The sequence below is a fragment of the Cryptomeria japonica genome, chromosome 8 (genome assembly GCF_030272615.1).
Source record: "Cryptomeria japonica chromosome 8, Sugi_1.0, whole genome shotgun sequence".
Taxonomy (NCBI): domain Eukaryota; kingdom Viridiplantae; phylum Streptophyta; class Pinopsida; order Cupressales; family Cupressaceae; genus Cryptomeria; species Cryptomeria japonica.
In genome coordinates this window covers 341,692,983-341,715,310 of record NC_081412.1, presented here as the reverse complement: position 1 = coordinate 341,715,310, position 22,328 = coordinate 341,692,983, and the positions used below count along the sequence as shown (strand labels likewise).

The following is a 22,328-nucleotide window of genomic DNA, read 5'->3' as shown; positions in this document are numbered from 1 at the left end:
ATGTCCCCTTTCTCCTCGGTGCAATTTACTCCCTTTCCAACCATAACATCTACCATACAAACTCCAAGAATGCAAGTCTATCTAATACAAACATAGGTAGCAAATGGGGAGTTTGGGGGCACCCATAGACCCTAATAATAGTACTCCCCCATATAAAACTAGTTTGAAAAGTTGTGAGTAAAGATCACAAGCTAGGGGCCTCAATACTTTGCTTATTTTAGGTGACAGTCTATCAACTAAATGATTGAAGATGCCAAAAATAGTGATAACAAAAGAATCTCATAAAACCTTGTAATATGCATCTTTGCATCTCCTATCCCATATATAACACAAGAATTGTACTGGGAGCCTATTTCCCTTTTCATCCACAATTCCCAGTTTCAGCCTTTGTGCGAAGGCTTGTTTGTTTACAAATGGGATCAAATAACACAATTAAGAATAGTGATGAAAATTATTGCTTTTCTTCTCCTTCCACGCCACAAGCTGCTCATGTAACTTTTTCTCAATTTCAGAGGCAAAATCAAATTCGAGGTTTACCTCAAAATTTTGTATTCTCATTGCCATGCACATTAGAGATATTGGCATTTTAGCCCTAACACCCTCTCTGAATTCTGACATAAGGAAAAGTAGGTCTTCTGGAAGTATCCAAGGAAATCATTGTCAAGGAAAGGCTCAGTGTCTGTCACCATTAGAGGTTGATTATTTACACCTCTTCTCTTATGATGTGGGAGCTCATCCTTCCTGAATGTCATGTATACCTTGTTTTAGTCCATTACAAACTGTTCTAGGTCTACCTTGGTGAGGGCTTGTTTGTTTAACATGAAACAATCAATGATAACAAACCTGGTAATTATCAACAAAGGGTTCCCACTTGGCATCCTCACAACTCTCGTGATAGGATGGTAATGGTCTGCCAATATCTAAATCAGCTCATGGTCTACAAAAACATTTGGCACAATTAATTTTTCTACATAATATGTCTAGGGGTTCAAGACTAGGATCTTCCTGTCTTTATTCTTATAGAAATACCAAAACAAATCTATCCCTAAAACTGGAATTATAATGTCCATGCAACCTTCCATACGATCTTTAAACACATTTTTGGCCCTTGTATCTTCTGAGCAAGGCAATACATTTAGCAGTGTTTTTTGCATAGGCCTTTTGGCTGATTTCGTGACCCTAGGTTTTCTATTAGAGCCCTCATCATTTTTAGAGCTTTTTCCCTCCCTAGTTTCACTTTTTCTCTTAGGCATTTTATCTCTTTTACTCAAAATTCAAACTCTTTTGGAAATGTAGTAGCTCAGAGAGGCAACTGGGTACTTACTTGTGCTTATCGCTTTCGTCTCGACTCGTTCCTCCTGGCTGCAAGGCTTAATCAACACAATTCTCAAGCTTGGAATGAAAATTATGAGCTCAAACTTGATTCTTAATGGTGACCTTTGGGGTGTTTTCTGCATTTAATTCCTTCGTGCGATTTAGCACTTCGACACCTTTTTTCAGAATTACGATGATGTCATTGCCAACTTGCTTCGGTTTATTGTTTTTCACCATTTCACAAACAAGTGTCACCATCCCTGTTTTATTTATGCGAAATAGCGACAACACCTATCACTATATTGCTATACTTCCTTTCCCCTTATCTCGACTCCCCGCGATATGGCAAAATTACTTTGTGTCATTATTGCTACCGCACAACATGCTTTTTTGTAATTCATGTCCTCCCCGTGATATAGTGATATTTTATTAAGCTATCGCCAAATCGCAACCTTCTAAAATCCTCAATGTTTTTTGTTGGCGAAATAGCAAAAACACCGTATGAGCTTGCCCCTTTTCATCGCCATTTCGGTACTTGCCACTTATAAGAAGCTGTGGGACCCGTGAAATGGCTATGTCATAATACATCGTTCACCTTAAACCACTATTTCACGGATATCTCAATATGACGTGTCGTGAGGCTCGCAAAATAACGAAATCTACATATACCTTGTTTCCTTCTTTGCTATTTCGCATTATACTTTATTTAGTGGGGTTTAATTCTGGCGAAATAGTGGTAATTGATGTGTCTTATGCTCCCTTTTCACCGTTTTGCTAGATGTTTGGTATAACAAAGATATGACTCTACAAAATAGAGATAATGTTTATTCTGTTGTTTCACAGAATGCTTAACATCTTAGTGAATAAGTCTCGCGAAATAGAGAAAACTAAGAATTTAGTCTTAGGATGGTTTATACTAAATGGGCATTTTAGAGGGGTAAGGTAATAGTGAATTAAGGATAATGATGGGACTTTAGGCTAGAAAACACATTGAATTATGCTTAACATATTGAATTTATCTGATTCAAATGTGTGGGCAGTAGTGGGAAAATAATTTTAATAATCAATGATGGAGCAATGAAGGATAATGAGACAATGGCGAGGAAGGTTTGTATGGATAGTAGTGAGAAAATTACCAAAGTTTAAAACTTTATGTAGGGAAACCAACTAATTTTTGTGAGGTGCTAACACAACTATTAAAAGTAAAAAAAATGATACCTAAGTGAAAATTAATAGCTCATAAAAAATAAAGCTACTTAATGCATAAAAGAAGGTCAAACTCCCATCCTTGCATCATTTTGAAGGCAAAAATCGGTCATGGTACCTTGTTGGTGGGATATTTGGGTGATGGGATTGACCATACTATTTAGGTGGAGCAAAATGTACCTTGGGTGGTGTCCACATTGCAAAGTGTAGTGGAGTACTAAATAACAACTATTTGGGGTAGAGATTGGGCTGGTAGGTGAATGTTGGGGTGGGTCACTAGGTGGCAATTTAGGGGTGGCAGTGATTGTATTGCGCAAGGTTTAAGTCCCCTAGGCTAAGGTGAAACCCATTGAAAGCGCCCAATATGACCTAGATCCCCCAAAAATACAATAATACATTTGTTAATTTAAAATTTTCATACCCTTATTGTCAAAAGATGTGACACACGGTAGATGATTGTACAATGTTTGCACAATAATTGCATCTTTTTGCTAACTAGATCACAAATTGATGATAGTATTTTGAAGAATTATTTTGCCAACCTATGACTAACAACGTGGTATGATTGCACGGTGTTGTATGACACAAAACCCATATGGATTTGAATAGATCTTGAATTAGATTACATTTGTTTTTTTTAGGATTTTAATAAACCTTATCAAAATGGTTGATTTTTTTTTACTTTAAAATATAGAGTGCCTTATATGAAAATAAGGGTTTTTAAGCCTTCTAGACTCAATGGTGAAGTTATTTTTAGCGAAAAAAAATGAATAGCAAAATCTTCCTCCATAATTACTCTCATATTTGAGAAGGGGAACTTGCAAATATCAAGCTTTGTACCATATAAAAGTTAATGATGGACTCATGATCTTAGAATTACCTACTAAACTAAAATATCATAAATTGCTTGGTAATGGATACAAAATGAATTACAATCAAATGGATTAATGATAAAATGATCAAGGATACACAAAGTACATGATGGACCTTGCTTATGTAAGCAAGGTGAGATGATGAGACAACAAAGGATATGACAATTGTCTTATTCATATGACTTGAGACACAAAAAGAAAATAACCTAAAGATGCTCTAAGTAAATTGAAGAAGTAAATTAGTGTGAATAGGTCCTAGGTTGCGAGCCAATTAGGTAAAACATCCCATTCACATTGACAATATTTAATTGGACTATGATGATAGGGAAGTGTTATAAGAGATGTTAGAAAATTCTTCACTAATTTTTTAGATATTTTTTTATTGAATTGAACAAAGATCCTTGATTGTAAAATTAATTGAACAAAGATCCTTGCTTGTAAAATTAATTATCTACTACTTTGGATCACTTATGTGAATGTGGACTTGGTCTGTGTGATTGCATAGTTGATCTTGTGCATAGATCTACATTTGGGTGCTCAAATTTGATCTATTTAAATGCACATCATTGAATCTTTCTTGCCTTGATTTCTAATGTTTGCCACTACCATAAGATTACTAGTGTTTCAATACATATGTAAAAAACCAATTAGATCACAAGGTTCATATTCTCATTGCTTAAAACTCTTAATGTATTGACTTAATAGCTTCAAGTGAAGATTTGAAAACAACAAGCAAGTGTGCAACATACCTTTAATCACAACACAAGAAGACGAACGTAAAATATATTTTCCTTCAAGCCTTTAGATCCAAATATTCTTCTCTTATCAATAGATGATCTCCAACATTCTAATATGATTTCAAACGAATGAATAGACATGTTGAAATACAATGACCAAACACACAAATCAACATATATATTATGTCAAAATCGAGATGAATAAAATAATTAACAATATATAATTTAAAAAAAAAAATTAATGTATTATTATAAAATTAACTTAAATTAGATTGAAATTTATAAATCTATAAAATAATTAGATATAATAAATTTGAAAATCTAAAATAAATATCTAAAAACTAAATAATAATAAAAAATATGAACTCAATTTACCAATTGTAAATTCATTATTAGATTTAGAACATGGATAGTCAATTTTCACCATTACACAAAAGCTTAAACAGTGAAAGACCTAATATCCTTAGGTCGTATCGGATAAATGTTTTGTAGCTGAAGGCGATTTTCTTCTTTCCATTTTGTGTTTTTAAATCTAATTTCAGGTAACGCAATATAAGCGACGAGATTTGTGAGGTGAACATAGTTAGAGTTGTGATTACCCCTCCCTCTCTCGAAATTATATTATTCTTTCCTGGGTATAATCCTGTTTGTCTCGAGAGGGGCAATAACAGCAGCAAAACCAGAGGGCTGGAGGATGGCGGGGTTTCTTGCTTAACATCAAAGTATGGGAGTGGAGGTGGAAATTTGCAAAGCATATGGTAGGGCTCCATTCTTTTGAATAATTGAGTGGGCATTGGGCAGGGCAAATGAGTTCATGGAGATATGAAGCTGAAGATGAAAATTGAGGAGAGCCTTATACGTGGATACCTGCTCCGAAATCTGCAGCCCCTGTAAGTGATTAGGACTGCCGTCCCTCATTTCTCCAAAATCTTTCTTCTTATTCATGTTCATTGTTTATGAGGTGCGTGAGGCGATGTTAGATGTATTCCTTTTAGAATTCGTTAAGCAACTCGGTGCTTTGTGCACTATGCACGAATAATCCGACTTTTTTGACTGACCAGATGATATATTTATCATTTCTGTCTTCAAATTTTCTGCGAACCTTACCTTTTCGTGTTCTTCAAATTCTGCGTAGCTCATAAAGTGCTTTATCTTTCCTGTCTGTATCTTTATGGGCATGCATTTACATCTAAGTTATTTACTAATGTTTGGATTTAATTTTCTCTGGAAGTCAACAAATCTCTCATCGAATTTTGGATATATTTATTATTACCATGTTCAAATTTACTGCAAACTTTCTATTTTCTTTTTCTTCAAACTATGGGGACCTCACAGAATATCTCTATGAGCATACATTTGTATATACCTTATTTTTTTTTTTCATGTTTGGAGTTTTGAGCTCCGTTGTGCAACTAGTTGTTTTCGTCTCTGTGTCAGCTTATCATACATTGCTTTTGAATACAATCACAAAATCATCTAACCATGCCAGAGATGCACACAAATAAATAAAATACAACTTTGGTCCCGAGGAAACAAATTTTATAACCACCTCTACATAATCTTTATGTTCTTTGATGTGAGAATCGAGGATAAAAAGGTTACTGAAGAGTTGCATTTTAATACTAAAAATTTGATAGCAACGGTCAAATAGTAAGCAAGTGACGATTAGTTCATCAAATAACTACAACAATTTTTCATCAAATAAGTACAAGAATTTTTGCCTTACGCTTAGAGTTTTGAACAATTTTTAAGGCTCATGTTGCCAATGTTTTGTTATCATCTTCTAGATCGAGTTTTCAGTTTTTTTCAAATCCTGCAGGGGTAGGGTGGTATGAATGAATGAATGAATGATTTTATTGACGTCCACGAGACTGATCAGTCTATGGGACCAAGAAAATCACAGCACTAGACCCTTTGAATTCCTTTCCATGTCAGATCTCCTGCTATGAATCTTGACCAGATAGCTAGCAGTTTGGTTGATATTGTCCTCATCAAATAAATGATACATGTTGTCGGCTTTCAAGATAAACTCATATTGAGCACGTATATCATCGTAAACAGTGCACTCAATGAGAAAGTGGCGTTCAGTCTCTATAGCACCCGCCTTGCAGAACAAGCAAGTTCTCTTCTCCCAGACCTCTTTGGGTCTTTGCCACCTACCCGTTTCACATCTGAGATGATGTGAACCAGTCCTTAGTTGAGCAAGTAACAGCTTTGCCTTCCCTTTAATAGCTGTCCCTAAGTATGCTTTCTCATCATGTTCTCCAGTTAGGTTAAACTCTTTGATGTAATACGCCTTTTTACGACCAATGTGATTAGTCCACATGGCAGTTTGAAACTTTTCAATGACGAACTTCTTTATTTCCCCATTAGTATTAGGATATCCGTGCAGTTGGATGTTCCATTTGTTCAACCACTTTTTGTTTTGTTTCATCCAAGTTTTCTTCCTACGGTTAAGACCTTCTTCCATCACAATCTTGGGCCACCTTTGGTTACTCATGTTTTCAACCTTCTTTAGATAACTTATTAACCGGATTATAGCTGATGCCTCCAACGGAAAAGTATCTGCTTCTGCTAAAAGGATATCATAAGGCATTGAAGTTTTAACTTTGAGATTGCTTGTGATCAAGTGCTTTTGAATTCTTTCTAATTGTCTCCACCCACAATTTGACATGCTGCCCCCCCAAACCTCGCATCCATATAGAACAACTGGTGTGACCAGCAAACCGAAAAGAGTTTTCTTGGTTTTCCAATCCCACAGCTCAGCTGGTATGTACACCTCATATTTGAAGCACAGTTTGGTTCCTCTTGCATTGGGAGTATGGGAAGTCCCTTATATTGTAAGACATCTGTAGACCAAAAACAAAATTGCCTGTTGTGGACAGTAAAATAGAATTCAATTTAATTTTAATTTTTTACCTGAACATGGATAAATTAGAAAAAGACAAATTTATTGAGTTAATATTTGAAAGATCAATTTTCTATTTCGAAAATTTAAATCTTGTATTTGTAGGATGCATCACCCATTGAGTTATGACCAAGGGTTTAGATTTAAGGCGTAACAATATTTGTTGGCAAAAAATTTAGTTCTGTACTGTGAGGGTGAGCCCAACATATCTAAGGTGGCATGAGACTGAAATGCCTAAAGGAGAGAAAAATGAAGACCAAAAGGCTGTTATCTGGAGTTGTTCTCTTGGAGCACTTTATCTTTTTTTCGATCTTCTATATGGATCACATTTTAGCGACCATGATGGTTTGGTGTAGATGCAGGGCAGTGTTAAGTATTTGGAAAATCACTCATATCATTGCTGGTAGTGGTTAAGAATCAAGGATCAGTGTGAGTATTGCAGCTGGCGAAAGCCAGAAGCAATGAGAAAAATTGACTTAGAATCAGAAAGAAATCAGTAGAAACATCAGTTATTCATGCAAAGGACACAAGAAAAGTTACCAAGGTATGGGGGTGGATTTGGGGAATGCTAATAGTAATTTTTAAAGAACCCTGGATATAGTACGGCTTTCAATTTCACGCATAAAAAATTAAAATGTAAACAAAAATAAACATGATATGCATGTTTAGTGCATGATCTGCCTGCAAGTAAGTATAAACAAAAGATACACAGTTGATAATATCTGTAGTTTATGAAATTTGATGCATATTATAAATTAAAAATATATTAAAGATTATAGTATCATTGTCAAAAAGTACTGGATCAAATTATCAAATTTCTTTCCACCAAGAGAACCAAAATTATCCTCTAATTCATTAGAACTTAGGATGTAAGAATGACATTTGGGTTAACTTTCAGTGCTCCTGTGTGATGGCCTCTTTGACTCTGACAGTTTTCTTTCTGGTATTGTGAATTGAGTTTGCTATTTCTCTGTCTTCTTCCGTCACACATTAATTCCTTTCGTACACAGTGGACCCCCAGTCCTTAACAAGGATGAAGAAAGAGCGAGCAGTAACCTTTAAAAGGATCATTTGCCTGTTAATGGTGTGTTATCCATTTTGAACCATTCTCACATTAGTGAAAGAAAGTTTGGGATATTTTGTGCTTCCTAAAACAGTGACTTAAAGAAATTAGGCTAGAAAATGTGGATGAGATGGTGAAAGAGCAAGTATGATGTGTTTGTAATAAATCTGAACAAACACATGATATATAACAAAGAAAAATTCCTAAAAAGTGTCAAATTATGGAATATTGTAGCAATGATAATTGTGGAGGCAACAGTTGAAACTAACTGTGGAGTTCAGGACAACAGATGATATTAGTCATGATAACAACGATGAGAAATCCTGATGACATTCAGGTTGTTTCTGAAGTCTATATTGCAGTGTTAATGCTGATCATGAGTAGATGAGACAAACTCATGTCTTGAGGTTTTGGAAAGTGATTCCTGTTGAAAAAGAGGAGTAAAGAAGGATTCAAAATGTGACTAGGGATGTAATGGTGGCAAGTAAATAGTAGGAAATATAGCAAAGAAGATACTGAGACGGGTTTTGTAACAACTGAGATTGTTCTCCTGTTTGAATGCGCTCACAGAAGCAGAGTACTTGCAGGCTGCAAATTGTGAATGTTGGAATAATAATAAAAGATGTACTGAGATGATGTGATGCAGGATTCTCAATTATCTGAGTTAAGAGATGTAAATTATGCTGAGTTTTGAGGAGGAAAACATCAATGTGAATGAAGATGCTGCGCATTTAAGGAATCCAAAGCATTATGTGCCTGAAGCAAAGGATATCGGATTTTTGTGTACAGCAAGTTTGGCTTCCTCTAGCATTGAATGAAGGTTGCAGAGGATGTTGTCACTATGTCAGATTTATTTTGAACTACAATTTATAGTGTTGGATGTGAGGAGGCATAACAGAAAAATCTATGTGTCATTAGTAGCAATCAAAAGACCATCATCGTTTATGTAAAGTGAAGGCTTCCACTGGCATTTTTAATTAGATTTATTATTTTTGTGGGATTTGACTAATGTTTTTTTTTAATCATATCAAGATGACATCCACAAATAGTCATGACACTAATGACATTTTACTAATATGTAATGTCTCTTTTTGAGATTTACCTGAATTTGGTCCTGAAACAACAGTTCCAACTTAAGATGAGAATTGTATTATTTTTACCAATGTAACTTTATAATAAAATTACCAATTGTAGTGCCCATTATGGGATATAACTGGTTTAGGGCCTGCAAACAATATTAATCATTATAAAGTAGAAACCAATCTTAAAAACATTAAGTATCAAGAATCTATGATAGCATCTAAATCCATATAAGCATTATTCATATCTAAATCAATACACCCTAATATCATTAATATTTGATCCAAAACATATTCCTTATGGTCAACCACATTAGGAATTGATTGGAAATGCTTGCAAACAACAATCTCAAGGATGGTTGTCCTTGTATTATGAGAGCATTGAAGAATTTTCGGTCCAATCCATCCTTGTAATGTCTGCAACTTGGGATTGACCTATTTTTGCCCAAACAACAATTCCAACAATAACATACTAAAGTGAACTCAATTATGAGAAGCAAATTATGATAAGCATTATGACTAGCTAACCAATCATAGCTTAGTTCGGTAGGAAACTGGGAAAGGACACTAGTAAACTACTCAGCCCAACTAAGCTCGAGAACACGCAACATCCAATCTTGGCAACTCCCCTTTTATCCCACAAGCAGCAGGAACGTCCATCTATGACTAGCTCCATCCCTTGGGGTAATCTATTTGCCAACCAGCAAGAACATCCAACTATGACCAGTTCCATCCTTTGGGGTAATCTATTTGCCTTTCGGTCCACAAGTAGCAGGAATGTCCAACTATGACCAGTTCCATCCCTTGTGGTGGTCTACTTAGTTTGGGGTAGCAGGTAAACTGCATCTCCCTAGCTTATTTCCTCCAACATTACATTTGATTGATTGTGGGATAAATATATGCATATATGTCCCTTTTACGCCATTCCAATAATCAACCCTTAAGGTTGGTGGGGAAGTCACAATAGGGTGTCCGGAGCATCCTTCCCTTCTAAGCCCAAGGGTGGGGCACACCTTGCACCCCCTTGGCCTCATGGGACTATCAGTCATCCACCACGAGGTGGTGTACTTAGAAGAGGACCTCATAACAGTTTCTCCCTCCTTGTACTTCCTTTGCTAACCTCGTCATGGGTGATTGCAGCAATTTGACAATTGAATTGAGAGTCTCAATATTGCACCTTATTGCCTATATTAATTCATTAGAGGTTATACATCAAATACATTATTATACACACATATTACAGCCGTACATCAAGTATACATATCAAGCACATATATTATTGCATTCCACAAGAGATTAGAGTATCATGGTTCAGGTCTGATCTGATTATTTATATATATGTTAGGGGTTGATCTGCTCTTATTCCTTTTCTGATTTATGCAGATTATATGTATTTGAATTTCTGCTCTGATTTCTTATTCTGTTCTGGATCTGCCAAATAGCTGCTCCACGATTCTGATTTTTATACCTTTATCTCTGCTCTAAATAGCAATGATATTCAATAATTTTCTACCACTCTCATCTCAAATTTATCTTCTTATATACCATGCCAATTACATCCTTTCACCCAAGAGGGGTGACTCTTCAAGGAGGTTGGCCCAAAACAGCAACAATTTATTTTCATTTAATTTATTTGCTTGCGCACAATGGGTGCTCATCTCTAGGGGTTGGCCTTGAAGACTTATTATCTAATTTGATGTTAAAAACCCCAAGGTGGGCGCTAAACACCAAGGGTCAGCCAGCCATGGGTCGGCCCTTCAAGAATATGATTATTTCTTAATTAGCCACTGTTCAGGTCGGCCCTCCTACTGCTCTTAATCAGGTCGGCCTGATATTTATTTATTTATATTTTATTTGTTTTGAGCCTCTTAATAGGCGATTACCCCAATAAGTTGGCTTCCTTATTTATTGTCTATTTGAGTTGCCCCGGCCCTAATAAATTGCTGATTGGTTTTAGCTATAAACATTTATCTATCAGGTGTGGCTTGTCTAATATAGTTTACCTATTTCTTATGGGGGAGGGGCATGGCAATCCTCTAGTCCACCTTTGAGGCTGGCTGTCCTCCTTGATCAAGCCCAAGAGGATGAAATGGTTTTCTGGTCCATTTTGACTTCCTCGCCTGCGAGCATGACAAGATTTTTGGTCCATCCATCTCAGGGTGGCATACTTGATAAGATGCATGAAGGATTGCTAGTCCTTCAGTTCTTGTGAACTCGGAAGGCTGGCCATCCTTCCCATTTCCTAGACATTTCTATAAATCCAAGACATGATTTCTTAAGGAATTGGCTAGACTATTTCCAATTAAATGCATCTTGATGAAATAATAAATGTATTTGGCTGCTACAATTATATTTCTGAATATTATTATTTGACACAATCTTGTTGTTGATTGATTGATTGATTTAATTGGTTCCTTTGATTGGATGAATATTGATTTGATAGAGTGATGATTTGCTGATTGGTTGTTTGCTTGATTTGATAATTGATGATTGCTTGATGGATTCATGAGTGATGATTGATAAGTGATCCTTGAATGTTTGGAATAATTTTTCTTTTATGCTTTATTGGTGAAAGAGTCACCACCCTTCATAAGAATTGAGTCACCACTCTTCATTGTTGTCTTTGAGAATAATAAATTATTTCTAATTTATCTCCCTTGGCTGTCCTCTGCAAATGAAACCTTCTTTTCTTTATATGTTCTAATGTGAGGGAGAAGTCACACCTCTTCATCATGTTTGCTCACAATCTTTCACAATTACCACCTCTTGAAAGAGTACAACCCTTATGATTTCTGCCATTTGAAAGAGTTACAATTTTTCACAATTACCACCCTTTGAAAGAGTACAACCCTTTATTATTTCTGCCCTTTTAAAGAGTCACCCTTCATAATTTCTGCCCTTTTAAAGAGTCACTTCCTTATTTTCTTCCATTTATCCTTCCTTGATTAACATGCTCCATCCTCATTCCTTCCTTGATCTCCCCTTTCAAATGAACTCTTCTCCCTTTTGTATCGAATGTTTGAGGGAGTCGCAACTCTTCATTTCATACGTTTTGACCATTTATTAAACTTAATTAAATTTTAATTATATTATATTATATTTTTGTTCTTTTATATTTTAATTTTATTATTATTATTATTTATTGTTAAATCCTATTTCAAAAAGGGGACATTACATAATAATTTCAAGGAAAGGGAACTTGCTCAGCACACAAGTACCTTTAAGCATTTGTTAATAGGGGGGAGGAAGAGTGAATGTAATCTGCTGCTTTTGTATTTCCATCCTCCAGCCTTGTAATTATTAGCAATACTAATGAGGAAAATGGTTGTCAGTGTAATGACTATTCATTGAGGTAATCTTGGGATGACTTAAAAATACATGGGATGAATCTCACAAAAATGAAAAATTTATCATCATCATTGTTTTCACAGTATGTTGCTCCTCTTTTTGTTTTTATTTCCCTTTTTATTTTAACCAAGTCACATTACATGCTCAAAATGCATTATGATGGTTCATTTTCCACACTTATTACTAATGCTAGTGGCAAGGCACAAAAGTGTGTTGGCAAGAGACACTGTACCGGTGAAGATTCATGCATGCAGATTGCTTAAGGATTGTCATTGATTGCAACCCAGTCAATAAACCTTATCCAATGTATATAGATTTGACTAACCGGAAGTCATATTATTCATAAGGCTTAAGTTTGGAAGGTGGAACTCAGTAACCGACAGAATATGAGATCATTGTGCATATCTTGATATTGGTGATGTAATTTTGGTTCCGGTGATAGAGGCAGTTGATTCATGACTCGAGGTAGCTTACTTTGTATTTTTGGCCTCCGGTATTGATTCTTGAGCGAGTTCTTAGTTCTGGTATCCTGTGATTCTGGAAGAACAGAGCTATCTTTGGGTCTGATGATGTAACGTGTGTTGCAGAAATGTTGGGATGTTTTCGATGATTGTTGGTGAGTTCGAGGAGTTTGTGCCGACGTGTATGAAGCTTATTATCGTTGTGTTTTGGTCCATATATGGATTTGTGGACGGATTGAGCCGACAAGTCACTACACGTTTCATATTTTGCTGTTTTGTGAAACCGACTTGGTTGAGATCCATTTTGTTGGTACGGATATATATTATCGATCCAGATGATCATTTTAAGAAGAGAAGTATTGAATGTTTTGTGTGTTTGGTGTGCGAATGAGCATCATAAAGTAGAATTGGTGCTCTGGTAGATGACTGTGTAGCAGAATAGGGCAGAAAGGCAGAATAGAATTTGACAGTCAGATTGTGCTTAACCGAAACTGATCTTTGGCATTTTTAGATGCTATATTCTAGTTCAAACATTGTAATTACTCTTATATCTCATTTTGTAGGACAGTGAGTCCTCCAGGTTTGTTGCCCTCTTTTGTAATTGAGTAGTGAGCTCTGTGAGCCTGAATGCAAGTTCATTCCCCTTATGTAATATTATCATACTTTTGGCCATAGTATAATAATATTGTGGGTTCAAATTCCATCGTGGGTTTTCCCTTTCCGGGTTTCCACGTAAAAATCTTGGTGTTATGGTTGTGTGGTCAATTGCTTTATGTTTCTACATTTCACTTTCTTTCTTGTGCATTCGGTGGTTTAAGGCTCAGGTTAATAAGTTTGCAAATTGTAAAACATTGATTCAACCCTCCCCTCTCAGTGTTCATTGATTCCAACAATTGGTATCATAGTCTAGTTCCTTGGAAGAAGCCTAACAGCTTGAGGAAGATCCAGAAGATTGAATCAATGGACTCCGATTTGCAGAGACAACTCAATGTGGCACTTGAAGATCTTGATGCAACAAGAAAAGAAGTTCCCTGAAAAGAAACCTGAATGCAACTGAAGACTTCATTGAGACATTGAAAGTTCAAGTGAGCACATCAAGAGAGAAGAGAAAGGAGCAGATGGACAAACTCAAAGAGAAAGAAGAGCAAAGCATTGGCAATCAAGCCCTACAAGACAAGACAAATGAATGTGAGAAGCTGGCTAGAGAGAATGCAGTCCTGAAGAATGAGATGCAATCCATTGTGATGAAGCTGACCAACGAGATTGAAGACTGGAAGAAGAATGAAGAAACCCTGACTCAGTCACTAAAGGAGAGATTTGATGAATGTTGCAGATTGAACTATGAGAATGATCAGTTGAAGCTTGAATTGGTGCAAACAAACAATGATGGACAAGAACTTGAAAGACAAATCATAATTCTAAGACATGAGCTTTCTACTGCTAATGAGTACAAAGAAAAATTCAAAGCCAGTTCAGCCCGGTTAGATGAGATGCTGGAAAGTCAAAGACATGGGAAAGATATGCGAGGACTTGGATTTGAGAAAGGAGAATCCTCCGGTTCTGGACAAAGCAATCATCAGAAGAACAAGAAACCTCTGGTAAGACAGCCCAATGCCTATAAAGTCAATGGTAAATGTTTTGTTTGTGGTAAACTCGGTCATATGGCGAGTCAATGCAGAAATAAGATGATGAATAATGGTCCTACCTTTACCGGTCAATGTTTCATATGTAACAATCTTGGTCATAAGTCAAACATGTGCAGAACAATGATGAACACTTTTCAGAATAAGAGATGTTATGCCTGTGGAATGTTTGGACATATATCTAACCAATGCAGGATGAGACCAAATCAAATGAACTTCAGGCCTATGCAAAGGAATGTTGTTTGCTATGCATGCAATAAATCCGGTCACATAGCAAAATTCTGTAGAAGTAAGAACATGAGCAACAACGGTCCGGTGAACAATAACAAATCAGATGAAAAAGGAAAAACTAAGGTGGAAGAGATCAGAGATCAACATAAGAAGATGTGGGTGAAGAAGGAAGACTCAAGTGTGCAAAATGGCTCCACACCTTAATCCAGTGTTGGAACCTCATCCAGTAACTAAGGCATTTTGGCCTTAAGGGGGAGCTAATCATGAAGATCCTTAGAATCCCCTTTTGGAGATCTGTAACCGGTTTTGGAAGGTTGCAGAAGATCAAGATTAGTTATGCAAATGATATTTGGAAGAATTCATGGCAATTTGAGATTCCGGTAGGTGAATTCATGAAAAACAAGGTATCCAGAAGCTTTTAAGGTGATGCATTTATTGCAACTAAAAGTTAGGTTTTCAGAAGATAAAAGGGCATTTTTTCTATTAATTCCTCACAATGCGAACGGAGAAAGAAAAGCAAAGCAACAAAGCGAAAGAGATATTGCAGCGAAACCAAAGCGTAAGAGCGATCCAACAGTGACACCTTGCATCCGGTTGAGATTGAAAAGGTATTTATCTGTTTACGAGCTGTCTGTTCATACCCTATTTTTTCAAAATGGCATCATCTTCTGGCATTGCAACTCCACTTGTTATTGAAATCACTGAGAGAGCTAGGCCCGTGTTTAAGAAACACTCATTTAAGTCGGTCGAAGACGATCCGAATGGAGCATTTTCCTTTGTACCCTACGGTGTATTGCATAATGAAGATGTTAGGGCATACATACATTGCAGTATTGAGGAATTGGGTAATGCATATATTTTGTCTCTTTACACCAAGCACATGATGGATGATTTTGGAAATTTGAAATCTGACTTCAGAGCATTGGAAGATAAGGGTTTCATTCAGTTCGTTCATTTCCCAGTGTTTGATGAGCCCGAATGGGTTAGATATGTGTTGAGCTGAATTCATGATCAGTTTGTATGGCTTGATAATCCTTACAAGATTATGAAGCAGGCCATTCAAGCAATCACCTGTTTGAATGCAACCGGTGAGGTCCTTGGACTCTGGAATGTCAAGAACACAACTGTAATGGAGGTAACCAGATCCAATCATGATAGCCGGTCAATGACCATTAGTGATATTTAGAATTTGATGTGAGATTTACTTCGATGGTTATTGGTTACAAGGTTTATCAGTCAAGTAGACAGAATTCAGTATCCGATACTGCCATTTATGCAGCTTATCAAATACTTAAAGAAGATAAGAGTTATGACTTGTGTGAAGTGCTTCTTAGTGAGTTGACGAGCAATTTAAAGAAAATAGAACAGGATAAGAAGCATGTGTTCAAATTTGGTTCTTTGATTATCTGTTTGGCACTTTACTTTCTAAATGAGATACTCGGTATTGGCAAAGTTCAATGGGCTTATGATAAATCGGTAGCAGTACAGATCAAGGAAGGGTTACAAGGTTTGGGTGAAACAATTGCACAAAAATCTGCTTTGTTGGGATACTTCAAGTCATTTCAAGCAATCATGCAAAGCAGAGAGAGGATCCCTAAAGAGATTGTAGAAAAATATGAGAAAACAATCTACTTCATGGTTGATAAGGATCAGTGTCATTTGGAGGCAGTTGAGCCTAGGATTGTTTGGATCACGCCCATGGCATATGAGGTGGATGCCAATACACTTGATGCTTATGCACACCATCTTCTCAGTCAACCGATGGATGAAAAGGTGGAAAGATTTGGCACATACAAAGAAAAAGACTTGAACTTGCATAAAGCAATTCACTGATTCTGGTAGAAAGAGAAAGGTTAGAAAGGAGGTTGAACAACTTGCAGAACAGATGGGCATAACTAAAGAAGCTGTACAGAGGACAAGGGAGTAGAACATATTGAAGGAGGAAGACATGGTGAAGCCTAAGACTAAACCGGTCTCCACTCCTCCCAAGCAAACCAAGCCTAGACCGAGCCAGTCAGCACCTACCTCTGGTGTGCAAAAGCCTGTGCCTCTGCCTAAACCTCAATCATCATCAATCGGTGGAGCAGAGAAGTGGCAGAAGCAGAAGCCCCAAAGGGAATATGTTGTAGCCACTGCAGAGGAGGAAACTGAATCCGATGAGGTAGTGCGCGAGGTAAAGAAGACTGCTACCTATGCTAGGTTAGTAAGAAAGCCTCTATCCGGTGTAGCTCAACCATCCAAGAAGCCTAAAACACAAAGTGAGCCCTCCGGTAAGGCCAGAGAAAGCAAAAAGCAGAAATAGAATTAGATGAGACTCTGAAGTCAGGCAAACTAGAAGGTAATTATGTAGTTGTCCCTCCAAAGACAGTAAATGAAATAATTGATGAAGTGGTAAAAGAAGGGAACTTAAAAAATCTACCTTTATATTATGAAAATTTTGATGATAAAGATCAAAGGGCTATTGAGGAAGCTGTTGTACAGCATATGAAATTTTTTAGCAAAGCATTAATAGAGTTGTCATCTATGATTCTAAAGGAATTATATGAAATTTTGGATGCCCGGAGACACACAACTAGTCTAGAGGATGAGAGATTAAAAGAATATACCTTAGTAAACCTATGTCTCGTTGCATCAAAGGATGAAATAAAAAGAATTTTGGGACTTGCAAAGGAACAGTTCCGGAGCAAACACAAAGTGAATAAAATAATGTTCGTAAAAGTTGATGAAGTCAAGGAGACAAAAGGAATACTGAAGAAATTTTTGAAGGAAAATCATTTTTCGATCAATCCGGAGAAGGATGACTCCCAATCGGAAGAGCAATCAAGCAAAGACACTTTTGTTCCGGCAGCTCAAGTTCAGACAGAGGCTCCTCATGAGCAGAAAAATCAGACAACTGAGTAGGATGATCCGGTAGGAACTCATGAGCAAGTAGTTGCAGATAATACCACTGAACCAGGTAGTTGGAGATTCCGGTGAAGCTGTGCAAGACCCTCCGGTCATGGAAATTCATTTTGAGCATGCAGTTCAGGAATTAGGAGATGCTGGGGCGGAGAAGGACAGAGAAGAAAAGAAGTTTGTTCAGGCATCAGTATCAATGGCAAGGGCCACTGTATCCGATAAGGGGTTGCAGATGGCTACAGATGATGATAACTTCTATCATGGGCCGATTGACTTAAGCTCACTATCTCCCATCCAAGTACTTAAGTTGGCCACCCTTGCACAAGCTAAGGCAAGTGAGGACTTGCTCAAGTCCCACTCAGAAGACAAGGAGTTGATAAATCTTGCTACTTGTGTTTTGGAGAAGATTTTACCTACATTTAAGTAGGATATAGTAGATACATCCTCCGATACGCTTAGGAATATGCTACAAGTAGTTGATTCTCATTTTGTATCCTTGGAGAAAGCAACAGATATAAAAGTTTTGAATAAATTTAATAAAATGAGATTGCAATCCTTTTTGAAAGCTGTTGAGGATGATAGGGTAGTTTTGAAATCTGCGGTGAAGAGTATTGAGGATGCCTTAGATGAAGTTGGGAAGATATATAAGTCATGTCTTATTTTGCCAAAATAACTTTAGGCATTGACAAGAAGATTAAGGAATATGAAGGGCAGTTAGCTGCAATTTCACAGTCCTTTGCCCCTCACTTAGTTTTTGCCAGCAATCTTGAAGCTCAAGTTATGGACCTATTAGACAAAATCAAGAGCGTGCATAAGGAAAGGGACTGGATTATAGGCAGAGTAGGTGATTTGAGGAGTCTTATCACTCCTCGGCTAGACACTTTGCTCGGCAGCTAGCAGGATGCAGTGAGTGCTCTGGGTAAGGCTGTACCCTCAGATCTCAAAGGCGTAGAAATACATGCCTACATGTTCAACACTTTAATAAATGTTTTGGACTGTTTTCTAAGAGGATGGAATGAATATCTGAAGTCCCTGAAGATTAATTATGTGGACATTTTCAAATTTCTGTAAGTCATTGTATATATCCTTCATAAGTTTTGGTGGATTCCTACCTTTGCCATTGATGTCAAAGGGGGAGAGAGTGTGGTGAAAAATGATGCATATTCTTAGAGGGATCTTGTAGATTCTTGGAGAGTTTGAAATCTTGAGGTTTTCCAGTCTTGAGTATACAATTCATTTTTCACAGTGTTGCCATCAATGCCAAAGTGGGAGATTGTTGGCAAGAGACAATGTACCGGTGAAGATTCATGCATGCAGATTGCTTAAGGATTGCCATTGATGGCAACTCAATCAATAAACCTTATCCGGTGTATATAGATTTGACTAATCGGAAGTCATATTGTTCATAAGGCATAAGTCTAGAAGTTGGAACTTAGTAACTGGCAGAATATGAGATCATTGTGCATATCTTGATATTGGTGATGTAATTTTGGTTCCGGTGATAGAGGCAGTTGATTCATGATTCGAGGCAGCTTACTTTGTATTTTTGGCCTCTGGTATTGATTCCTGAGCGAGTTCTTAGGTCCGGTATCCGGTGATTCCGGAAGAACAGAGCTATCTTTGGGTCTGATGATGTAACGTGTGTTGCAGAATTGTTGGGATGTTTTCGGTGATTGTTGGTGAGTTCGAGGAGTTTGTGCCGACGTGTATGAAGCTTATTATCGTTGTGTTTTGGTCCACATATGGATTTGTGGACGGATTGAGCCGACAAGTCACTACACGTTTCATATTTTGCAGTTTTGTGAAACCGACTTGGTTGAGATCTATTTTGTTGGTACAAATATATAACATCGATCCAGATGATCATTCTAAGAAGAGAAGTAGTGAATGTTTTGTGTGTGTGGTGTGCGAATGAGCATCAAAAAGTAGAATTGGTGCTTCGGTAGATGACTGTGCAGCAAAACAGGGCAGAAAGGCAGAATAGCATTTGATAGTCAAATTGTGCTTAACCGAAACTGATATTTGGCATTTGTAGATGCTATATTCGAATTCAAACATTGTAATTACTCTTATATCTCATTTTGTAGGACAGTGAGTCCTCCGGGTTGTTGCCCTCTTTTTTAATTGAGCAGTGAGCTATAGGCAATGAGCCTGAATGCAAGTGCGTTCCCCTTATGTAATATTATCATACTTTTGGCCATAGTATAATAATATTGTGGGTTAAAATCCCACCGTGGTTTTTCCCTTTCTGGGTTTCCACGTAAAAATATTGGTGTTATGGTTGTGTGGTCAATTGCTTTATGTTTTTACATTTCACTTTCTTTCTTGTGCATTCGGTGGTTTAAGGCTCAGTTTAATAAGTTTGCAAATTGTAATACACTGATTCCCCCCCCCCCTCCCCCTCACAGTGTTCATTGATTCCAACAAAGTGTGTACAAAATCTTGATTGTTGAAATTAAACCGACTTTAAAAAAGAGATTGAGATAGTGTTCCTGGCTGATTCAACATATTAACGACTCAATATTCTGCTTGCAAACCTGTCTTTGTTGTTGAGTAGAAGCCTCAATATCTACAAGATAGATTGAAATGATTAAAGAGTGATATAAACTCTCCTGTTGGATACACAATTAATTTAATTACTTTTGATGAGAGAGGTCTGAGCATTCTAATTGCTGATATTGGCGAGGTTATGTCTGATGGTAGCAAGTATTGGTGCAAGTTAGGAGTTTGTAGGTTAGTTGAAGGTAATTGAAGGACATGATTGACTTGATTTACTATATATACCAAGAGAGGAAAGCTTCTCTATGTTCATCACTTTGCACGATATGACAAGAAGTCATGCAAAAAGATCATCCTAAAGAATCATTAAGAGCTGGGAAAATGTTTTGGTGATCATAAATATGTGATCACTAATTGCTATTCTTGCTATGACATACCGCTTAAGGTTGCTGGAAATGTGGGGTATGGGTTCAGTGTTGATGTTTCAGATCAGTGTTTGGCCCAAATGGCATCAATATCCACTTATACACGCCTTCCTTAAATTTAAATGCCATTTTTCATTCTTCATCTTTGCTTGTGTGGATTTGATGATATCAGCTCTTGAGATCTATCTTTAAGAAATAACACCATCGACTTAGGCAATCTATCAAATCATTCATGTGGGGTAATAAAAACCAATACCTAATGGTAATCTTGTCGATTACACAGGAGTCAACACACATCCCTCCACTCTCCTCCCTTCTTTGGTGCAATTACTAAAGATGTTGCAAAAGTGTTCTTGATTTCTAGAATCAACCTTCTTTGTAGTGATTCTTCTACTTGTTAGTTCAACTCTACACTCATGTTTGGACTCATGTGATGTGACACCTCATTAGGTAAACTAGTTTTTGGGATAAGATCCATGCAATGTGAGATGTTGCTCATGGGTAGCATCTATCTGGCATCCTTGCACCTAGTCACATCTGCAAACTCTTTGAGCAATATAGCACCTTTAAGGTTCGCAACATTGTGCAACTCTTCTTCCTCCTACTTGAGCTTGACAACTAATGCATAGCAATCTTGCAAGTCCCACACTTCAGAAATTTCTTTGCCAATATTATCATCTCTTTTCCCTCTGGACATTCCTCGTCTACCTTCACGGGTAGTAGTTCAAACCTCTTACCATTCTTGGTCATGCTATAGTAGTTCTTTGTCACATTATGGATTTTGCTATTATCATTCTACCAAGGTTGGCCCAATAATACATTGCATGCATCCATGGGAAGGACATCATACAACATCTCATATGTGTAATTACTAATTCTAGAATGCCACTTTGCATTGCATTGTCACCACGAGTTGTCCCTTCTACAGCTATAATACCTTGTATTGTGTGTGGAGTGCAGTTATCTTTAGTTCCAACTTCTGAAGCATCTTTGTTGACACAAAGTTATTAGTGTTGCGTATGTTGATAATCAGGTTGCAACACTTTTTAGTTGACTTGCACTTAATGCAAAAGATGCTCTTCCTCAAACACAATTCATTTTTCTTTTGCGTAGGTTTGAGCAAAGCCATGCATATCATCATATTTTCTTTTGCCTTAAGAGCTGCACTATTTGCATCACTATCCTCCTTTTCTTCTCCTTGTGTGACATGCATGCACTTCTTCATGTGATCAACTCACCAACAACTTTTAGACATTCAAATGCTCAATGACTTGCTTGTTCACATTTTAAGCATGTCTTATTGATGCCTTTTCCATGACTTCTAGTACCTTTTCATCTTCCTTTGTTGGAGCTCTACTAGTCTATCAAGCTTTGCATTACATTGTTGGACTTGACAACTTTATTTGCTTATGTCTAGTTTTTGCCATCTCCCTATTTACTCTTTCCATCTTTGCTTGAATTAGAGGTGCCAAGAACCTCAATAGGAAGAAGTTTAGATGGAGACAAGACATTGTGATATGGAGGGCCATTGTGTTTATAGGATTGAGGTCTTGGATGTGCTTAAGGTTAATGATGTTAGATGGATCAACGATCTACCATACTCCATGAAGCCGATGAAGCCGCAAGCAATCATGAGGTTTTTGA

General features: G+C 37.0%; 1 protein-coding gene across 10 annotated transcripts in view; it reads left to right on the top strand.

The window, feature by feature from the left end:
- Positions 1-4,593: 4,593 nt before the first annotated feature.
- Positions 4,594-22,328, top strand: part of LOC131078847 (zinc finger CCCH domain-containing protein 27) — a 116,004-nt gene continuing 98,269 nt past the window's right edge. For all 10 annotated transcript variants that reach the window (XR_009113863.2, XR_009113861.2, XR_009113853.2 and 7 more), the window contains exon 1: positions 4,594-5,019. Coding sequence is in view for 3 of the 10 variants with exons in the window: in XM_058016692.2 (XP_057872675.2) it covers positions 4,952-5,019 (68 nt within the window). In the remaining 7 variants the exon portion in view is untranslated. The remainder of the gene's footprint in view (positions 5,020-22,328) is intronic.